General features: G+C 44.7%; 1 protein-coding gene across 1 annotated transcript in view; it reads right to left on the bottom strand.

Moving 5' to 3' along the window:
- Nucleotides 1–3,310: 3,310 nt before the first annotated feature.
- The window catches only part of GORASP2 (golgi reassembly stacking protein 2), a 28,557-nt gene continuing 22,297 nt past the window's right edge, over nt 3,311–9,570 (bottom strand). Inside the window, exons 7-10 of the mRNA XM_081051381.1 lie at nt 8,893–9,016; nt 7,861–7,947; nt 6,434–6,544; nt 3,311–5,027 (exon numbers count right to left, since the gene is read on the bottom strand). Of these exons, the coding sequence (XP_080907507.1) occupies nt 4,690–5,027; nt 6,434–6,544; nt 7,861–7,947; nt 8,893–9,016 (660 nt within the window). The 3' untranslated portion in view covers nt 3,311–4,689. The remainder of the gene's footprint in view (nt 5,028–6,433; nt 6,545–7,860; nt 7,948–8,892; nt 9,017–9,570) is intronic.

Here is a 9,570-nt window from a genome sequence, read left to right as displayed (position 1 = left end):
CAGACGGTGTGGACTCTTGCCATTATGTCTCCAGGCCTCCGCTCAGCAGAGCTGTCTGAAACACACAGCACACTTCAGGCCGAACTGATTTACAAACACAACATAGACTAGTACTGTGACTCATCTGCAGTTTGTTAAGGCAAACAGCACAGATAATTCTCATCTATGGCCGTGATTAGGGATTTCTTAGTAGAGAGCTTCCTGTGTATATGACCAGTCATATGCTGGTTTTAAATGTTGCCGGAGATCGCCAGCATCACCGCCCGACCCCTCCAGGCTAAGTAGTCCTGACCCTGTAAGTCTCCCATTCTCCCCCAACATGGAAATAACTCTATTGGTTTTATTGAGGAAAAAATAATTCAAATATGTTTTTTAAAATTCTGGCAATACACAATCATGTGTAAGAGATGAAACAAGAAGTTCCCATCCCCAACCACCCTAATTCAAGTGCTTCTCAAAGAAGCACAACTTCCGGCAGACTTTACTAGTTCCAGTGTCAAACCAGCCCAGCCTGGCCAGAGCTGGGCAAATATGATTTGGTTCCCTCTTACCAGGGTTTGAGGCCATATAGAGTGGAGGGTGTGGGGACAGAATCCCAGAGAGCAGTTTCCAGGCTCTCGGCCTCACATGGAAAGGTGCTGGCTCGGGTAGTAGATGGCCATCAGCTGTTATCAAATAGCCATCAGCTATAACCAGTTAGCCATTGGCCACTGATATAACTGCTGTGGCTGCGTTGGTTGGTTGGCAGAGAAGCAGGAAGTGGATTGCAGTTAACAAATGTTTGGGTTGGTTGGTTGGTGGGTTTTTTGGCAGAGAAGCAGATGGTGGGTGGACTGCGGATAGTGTGGCTCCTGTTTCCTGTGTCTCCAACCCAGCGGCCAGTGAGAAAATAGTGGCTCCCTATTGTGGCACCCATGGCTCCGTGGGTGTTCCTTTTTGGCCTCACCATATCCTGCATTCATGTGCGGGTAGTGGAACAGTAACCCTGCATGACAGAGGACAGGAAAGTCAGAGATTTAGGACCTCTTATTACCTACTCCTTGGTCCCTAAGATAACTGATGATAAATTTCAATAGAGTTGGTTGTTAAGGTAAATAAGTAATGGGTTTGGGGTCACAGCATTGACTTGAGGAGGAGGCTGGTGAAACCCAAACCCTGTCGCCATCCCAGCCATTGTCCAGAAACCCATTTGTCCTCCAGGTTTATAGTCAGGTACTGCTTCAAATTTTATCACCCTCAGTGCCCATCTCACCATGATTTATGGATCCCAAATAAGGAAATCCAGGACGGATCTCGTTTTCTGATCCTGGATCTCCTGGGCTCTAGACGCTCCAACTTTTTGAAGACCCAGTTTCCCAAGCATTCCTACCAGGATAATACTCGAGACACTGCAAATTCAGATGCCTGTGTGCCAGGCAGGTGGCTAAAACCAGTGGGCCAGGTGGGGAATGTGGCAAACTGGAGGGTGTAGGCTCAAGGGGACACTTGTTGCCCTGTGGGACTGAGGATCCAGTGTTGCCAGATCTTGAGACTTAAGAGAAACCATAAATCTGGATTTATGGGAGACATTCTGATTTTCAAACGTCGGCAATGAATTCAGTTTAATATACGCAGGGCAACTCAAAGGAAGCACGTCTGCTGAGAAGCCAACTCCGTACTTCTTGTTCACTGGGCAGATTGTCCTGCAAAGGGCTTTGCACAGAGTAGGCTCACTCCTTTTCATTATTCACCCCACGACCAGTGAGCACTTACTAACCGTGGCCGGTTACTATCCCAAGGCCCAGTGGCCTTTGAGCAGGGATGGGGCCTGTTTCGATCAGTTGCCAGGAAACATGGTGCAACCTCAACTCTGGTAACACTGAAAGTTCCTGGGGGCCACGTCCACCAGTGGATGAAGTGTGTTTTCTCTAGTTTTATTTGAACTAGAGAGTGGCCAGAGGGCACCTATGAGGGGCAGCTTTGCTGCATTTCTCAGTCCTCAGCTGCTCTTTTAACAGGTGTCAACTCTGTCCCAGCCTTCAGCAGCTGCCAGCACTGCCTCTGCCACTGGTCACGTCCATATATATGTATTTTATAGTTGACATTCAATATATTAGTTTCAGGTGTATGCTTGTGTAATTCTTGCTGTCAAATGTCATCTCTCAGAAACGTCCCTGTACCCGTGCCCAGGGCCCTGGCCCGACTGCCTCTTCAGGCTCCATTAGGGCTTGGGCAAATGGTGGGCCACACTAGTTATTCTTCTTCTTCCATCTAATGGCCGGGCACGTGGTGGGGTCATTTATTAGCCTTTCAGCTAGCAGTGGCCATGTGACCCCACTGGCCAGAGATGCAAACCCAAGTGCTGTGTGCGACTTCTCTGAATTGTCCCCGAAGGGCACACGCCTTCCACTTCTGGCTGGGGCTCCAGCTGCCATCCGGGTCCACGTGGTGACCTTGGAAACGAAAACCACACCCAGAATTACCAGATGGCAGCCGAGGTCGCTGACGTTGCAGTGCCAGGGCCGCCTCAGCTGGGCTACCTCTAAGTATCTGAACGTGGGAGATAAATGTTCTTATTTCAGCCACTATTGAGAATTTTTGTGATAACTGAGCCTATTCCAAACTAATGACCTCCCCCATCATTGCCTCACATCTATCTTGTGTGAACTTGAGCCCACGCCGAGTGATAAGAGGGTTTAAAGGTAATTCTGCCTGTGTGTGCCCCTCCGCTCACGGGCTGGCAGCGGAGCTCTTCTCCATAGTTAGAGCACTGACCCTGGAGTGACCTGAGGCCGGACCCCCAGGCTGTTCTCCCTACGAGGCCACAGTGAGTGGCGTTGGCAGGAACACTCTTTTCCATTTCTGGCCCCTGGTACAGGACCTACTACTGTCTATAAACACCAAAAGTGGCTGTTCTGAAAGCAGCAGAGAATATCTAAAATACGTGTTTTCCATCTCAGGAAGACCCAGTGATCCAATCTAGGTCAGGTCCGTGTCCATCTGTCCATCTTGTGAGGGCTAAGAATCCCTCTCTCCTCAGACCGTACTGTTTTATTAGGTCGGTGCAATCATAATTGTGATTTTTGCAATTTTTAACTTTTTAAACCACAATGACTTTTGCACCCACCTAATACATGTGCTTATGGGCATAATCCTGGGAAGATGATGGCCCAGGGCTGTCATCATTTTCAAATGAGAACTGTCATCTCACAAGAGTAAGACTCATTGCTTTGGCTGTTATAAAAAATCATTTTTTAAATCTTATTACTTGCTTTCCACTAAGGTTATCTATCTCCTACACACACACACACCCACACAACCAGCATCTTTTCGAAAGTAGTAACAACTTGCTCAACTTTTCCTGTCCTGGAAAAATTATAACATTTAAATATATTTGTGAATATTTCCCCTACCTGTTATAAGCTCCTTTTCAAAAAATAGGATTTTTAACTGAGAGAATTATTTGAGAAATATTTACAATGCAAACAGAAGAAACTATGGTTAGATCTGGCGCCTTCTTGTATCATTTCGCTTTAAGTGTAAACCTGGCCCAGAAATAGACATGACCTGAAAACAGCTGGCGTGGGGCCTCCTTCTGGAGGCTCTGGGTTCGTGCTGCTCACTCGTTTCCAGCTGAGTGCTGGGGGTCAGTCACCTGTGCTGCTCTCTTAGCAATGCTCACGCCAGCACCTGGTCAGCAACGGATGAGCCTCTTTCGTCTTAGTTACAAAACAGAGATATAATACGCATTTAATTTCATTCAATAGATCAATTCCACTTATCTCGTAGAAAAGTTAGGAGAAAGCAAACATTAAGACACGAAAAATTACATTAGAGATATGCGACATCCTGAAGAGTAAAAAGTGCACACACGGCAATTAGGAGTTGCAATTTAAATGGATCACAAGAAGAAAAGTCAAATGACTGTCGTTTATTGCTGTATCTACTCTTTCCCAGTAGAGCTATCATAATTTAAGTAGCCACAAAGTGCCACCTTCTGGTTTAAAACCGCAGTGTCTCCTTTATTTCTTTTTAAATGCCATTTTATGGTGGACGTATAAAGCAACAGCAGCAGTTAAAAAATGTTGTCTGAGTCATTTGGAGAGCTCAAAACAAGGATCTATGTATAGGCTGAATAAAAAGATGTTCAATTAATAGTGCACATTGTGTAACTTTAACAAACATCTTTAGTTGGAAATTTCGTGTAAACCTTAATAGAGATGTGACTCATAGAGACCAAAAGAAAATATCTTTTCCTTTCATGGGATAGGGAGGTGGTCTGCATTCTCTCAAACAATTTACAAAATACGAGAAATGTGGTGTATGAGTACTAGGCATAAAACATTTCGCTTTCTTACAGAGGAGCAGCAGGGGGACGGGGAGACTCGTAGACGCCCTGTCACCACCCTTCCCAAAGATGCACACTCCCAAGAATGGCAGTGGAAACCTGGCAGCAAGCCACCCTGACAATTCTTTTTGGTTGTTTTAAAATACAAGCACTTTGCGACATTTTCCTCCTCGGCCCATGAGCCTGCCCTGACTTAGCAGGATACAAGCCCGGTCCTCTTGCTTCGTTTTCCCCTTAGAATTATTTACAGGATGCCTACAGATACAGTACAAACTAGGATGAAATTAATGCTAGTTTTCATTTCCAGACTGGCTCCCGTGGTGAAATCAGCACACCACGCCAACTGCGACGGCGGTTCCCGGTTAAGGTGACTCCGAGGCCTTTGCCGTCGTTACCGCAGACACAGGCTTCTCGCCGGCCGGGGCGGATTCGCTGGCTCTGTCCTCGGCGGCGGGCGCCTTGGAAGGTGGGAGCATCACACCCACGCTGAGTGCGGAGGCGGCGTCGGTCCTTGCAGTGGTCATGACAGAGTCGGAGGGTAGGCTGCCGGTGGGGGGGAGGGAGGGCAGCAGCTCCCCGGTACCTGCTGCAGAAGACACCTCTGGAACCAAAGGGAATGATGGGAGGAACTCGGACGGCATGGGGAGAGGTGCAATGCCTGGTAAGTTTCGGGGAGGCAAGGAAGGAAGAGGTGGCAAACCTAGGACAAAAATGGCATAGATCACATATCCTCCCAGCACTAAAAGAGCAGTAGTCATTGTCACATGTCTATTTTTATTTGTATTTCATTAAGGAAACTGAAGCCAAGGAGAGAAAACAGATCACCACCTCTGCTTATCCTCAGTTGGAGGCCAGGACAGAATTAAATGGTCACTGTAAGACCAGCTGGCCAAAAGGAAAGGCTCCAGCTTCCAGGCTTCCAGGCGCACAGGCTGTGCCTCGGGCACTGATGCCTCAGGGATGGACTGCGCCTCACCTGGCAGGCAGTGCAGCTCCACTGAGGGTCGGACAGGAGCGTTCCCGCTCACCCAGGGAAGCTGCAAGCTGGGCTAGGGCTGCCCTCACGACAGACAGCAAGAGACACAGAAGCCAGCCCTCCTGGGAAAGCTGTGGGCGGGAGGGGCTTGTCACCTAGCCCGGCGTCGGCCTCCCATAAGTACCCGGCTTCTGCTCAAGCCTTGTGATTGATAACTATTTATATTATACTTGGTGGGTTTACTGCGGTGATCTTAAAATGTAGAATAAAGGGAAAGAGTTTTACTTTTTTAAGAAACAAAGGAAAGGCAGATTGTATAACAGGTTCAGGGCAAGCACTGGGCTGGTGAAACCCTCAATCTGGGCAAAGGATAAAGAAGCCAAGAACACGGGGCACAAAAGACAAAGGGAGAGCTAAGACAGTGAACGTTAATTTGAGTTCACAGCAGCAATTAAAAGTCAGCCCTGACATGTGGCCATCTCAGAGGCAAAGGGACCTGGGTAATCGTTAACTAGAAGAGCAGACGAGTGGGATACTCTGCTGCCTCATTTTCATCAGTGCCTGAAATCTGAGTGTAAATATTTTGAACATCTGCTAACTTAACTATTTCCACTAAAATCTCCCTAGTTTTCATTATAATAATATTTGCTAATAATGGAGAATATTTATTAAATAACAAGCTCAGCCAGATGAGCAAGGGTAGTAGTTTCACAGCTTAAGTTTCTGGGCCTGGGCACCCTGAGTAGCAGTGCCCCAAACAAGGAGAATCACAGGAGCTCATGCACCTGCCCTGGGGGAGCCGTACCCTTTCCATCCAATTTAGCTACAGCAGTGCCACGCGGCACAGTGGGTCTTTATTCCTACAACTGGTTTTTACGGTGTTTGAGCTGTCAGGATACAGAGAGAAGAGAAGGGGAAGAGAGGCGGCCAGGCAGAGGAGAATCACAAAGGTATACTTCTTCCTCTTCCTTTTTAAGTGTTTTAAATAAAAAAGATTAATATTTATTTGAAGCAGCTGAAATTTATTAAACTGATCTGCCTTTTCCAGAAAAAAACTGAGATAGAGGATTGGCTTTCCTGGATAAAGCTTTCATTAGACAGATCCTAGGAAGGCACGATGGGCAACATACCTGCATTCACGAGTTCCGGAAGGCTGACACTGGGCAAGACATGCGGTGCAGTGAGGTTGAGGTTGGGGAGGGTGGGCAGGTTAGGGAGTCCTGCTGGTAAAGGCATCAGACCTGAAGAGAAGGCAAAAATGGAGGTAAACCATTTCCCAGCGGAAAACATTCAATCCTTGTGGACTGACAACAGTACTGCCCGCTGCCAAGTGAGAAAACCGGAAGTCCACTTCCTACGTGGCAGGTGTGTATCGTAACAACAGTAACAACAAAACCTCTCTTCAGCACAATGTCTTTCTGTATCTAAGTGATCAGATGTCTAAGTGGGTAAGGGTTAAAACAAATACTTCTAAACCCGAGAGTAAGAATGATCTCGAGCCCGAGTGTTTCAGAGAGAGGGCTGATTTAGCTCAGCAAGTATGATAGTAAAAGGAAAAGAATATTTCTTTGATGGTTGAGGTTTACAGTCTCTCTGTTTTTTTCTTTTTTTCCTGAAATAATTTCAGACTTAGAGTTACAAAAAAGAATCCCCATATATAGCATATTTCCCCAAAAATAAGACCTAGATGGACAATCAGCTCTAATGCGTCTTTTGGGGCAAAAATTAATATAAGACCTGATTATTATATTATGTTATACTATGTTATATTATATTACATTATATTGACTGGGTCTTATATTATAGTAAAATAAGACCGGGTCTTACATTAATTTTTGCTCCAAAAGATGCATTAGAGCTGATTGTCCGGCTAGGTCTTATTTTCGGGGAAACAGTACCTTCACTCAAATTCCCCAAACGTTGACATTTTACAATACTTGCGTTATCATTCTGTGTGTGTATGTGTGTGTACACACACACATTTGGTTAATGGGTTAACGGCTTATTATGTTTGTGTAATGACATCTTTAGCCATATAATTAAAAGCTCTCACAATGCAAATATATTCGATCACTGATACAATATTTGATCATTATCTACTGGATAAAGGGCCTTGGTCTTCCCTGAGAACAGTAAGAGAAATAAACTAAAATCTAACTTAAAGTTAGAGCTACTGAAAACTCCAATCAGGACTCCTCTCTTCCAGGACACTATGTATTCACATAAACAATTATTAGAAAGCCCTAAAGAAAAGAAGCTGTTCTTTTACATATTCTTTATTCCTGTCTCATGCTGCACGAGGGTGGGGATGAGCACAGGGTATAGGTGCGCTGGCTGGTAGTAGGTAGGGAGCCCAAGGCTCAGCAGCTAACTAGATGGTGACTAACAGCTTGTTGACACTTGCTTTCATTTATCACAAAGTTGCAGCAGAGATAAAATGAGATTAAAAGGAAAAAGTCACCACACAGATGTCAGATTTTTGTCGTCGTTTTTTTAAGATGCAAAATATCAGTAAAGCTATCATTACTACACACATCTCTAGTTTTCTGCTGCTCACCTGGTAATGTAGTAGCTGGATTCATTGATGGCACAGAAGTGAAGGACTGGTTTACTTGTGGTTGCAATAACGGTATTGTCGGTACACCTAGAACAAAAGCACAATCTTTAAAAAATGTCTCACAAATTCAGTTGACAAAGAATGAACAGACCATATTTAAACAGTGTTCAGTCCCCTTCCCTCCCCCATGGTCAGGCCTTCCTTCAGTGGGACTTCATGTGGTCTGGTTTCTGGCCAGGCCACTGTGCGTCCAAGCTGATCCATCTACTCTGCCCAGGGCCCTTAACGGACTGGTTAGCAGAGTCTGGGCCGAGGGTGGGAGGCTGTGCAAAGCCACCCAGCTAAGGCCCCTGGAAGAGAGTTTATACTTGACCTAAGTAGGGCTAGATTAGCAAACTGCTTTAGATATTGGGAAATGGGACAGAAGAATTCTAGTCAATGTCTATTGGGCTCATGAACTAAGAACAAAAATTAACTGAGGTGAGAATTACACAATTCTGCAAATATATTAAAAAGAAAAACAATGAATGGTATATTGTAAATGGGTGAATTCCATGGTACATGAATTAGATCTTGATAAAGCTATAAAAACTAAATATACATAAAAACTACGTATATTATGTAGAACAAGGAATTACAAAAAGGAAGGAAATAGACACACGTCCCCAGAGCAAGACTGAGCCCCTAGGAAAGGAATGGCATCCTGCTCACTTTTGTACCCCCAGTGTCTACTACCTAAGGGATATGCACACATGTATTAAGTAAACAGAGCAAGTAAACAGAATTTAAAGGTAGAGTCCTGACTCTATAACTTGTACAAGAGAAGCCCAAGGTCTAAAGTGCATTGAGAAGAGGTTTGATTGCTGACTGTGTGTAATTTAGTACTAACTTTCACAGACAGGGCCTGCCAGTGTAGAGCAAATTAGTTTTCAAAGTATACAGGCATTAATTTTTAAAATTCTACAGCTTGAGATAGAAAAGAATATCATGTAAAACAAAGAGACCCAAAATAGAATATATTTTTCTATATACCTGTACTGAGAACATTACTGACAGCTGGCGGAGCTGCGCTAATAGAAAGTCCAGACAGACCCTGTTCAATTTCTGTAGTTCCTGGTGGTGACAAAGACGAGGGATTAACTGAGGACAGCTGGACCTTCCAAAAAAAGAAAGGAAAAGAAAAATTACTCAAGTTTACTTACAAGAAAATATAAATATAGATTCTCAACAGTCTTGCAGATACTTTTCTTGATCATATACCAGCTGTCTAAGTTTTCACCTGGCACTTCTGCCTTCAGACACACTCCTTCCTAATTTTGATACATGCCAAGGACCATGTAGCACTGTAAACAATTTCCCCATCCTGCCACTTCCAGTCTCTCAACACATGGCATCTACCCTGTTTCACGCACTGTTCTAGCTACTTCCACCCTAGGAGATTCTACTCCCTCCTCCTTCCTGGCCATCCCCAAATCATTTTAGTCAACTCATAAGGCCACCGCTTTCCTCTTCTCTGAATTCTCAGTGAGTTTTTGTTTTTAACTTTCACTGCTCATGGAAGAAATCACATGGAAGTCTTAATACCATGATAAATCCCTTAGAAATTTCTCAAGATATCTGACCTCCTAAATCCATCTTATCCTTTCTCATCAATGAATGAATATGGCAGCCAGATCTTTACTTCCAATGAGGGAAAATCGGTGAGTCTAT

Source organism: Rhinolophus hipposideros (assembly GCF_964194185.1).
Source record: "Rhinolophus hipposideros genome assembly, chromosome: 6".
Lineage (NCBI taxonomy): Eukaryota > Metazoa > Chordata > Mammalia > Chiroptera > Rhinolophidae > Rhinolophus > Rhinolophus hipposideros.
The sequence above is the reverse complement of the archived record's forward strand: the minus strand, read 5'-3'. Positions and strand labels throughout refer to the sequence as shown.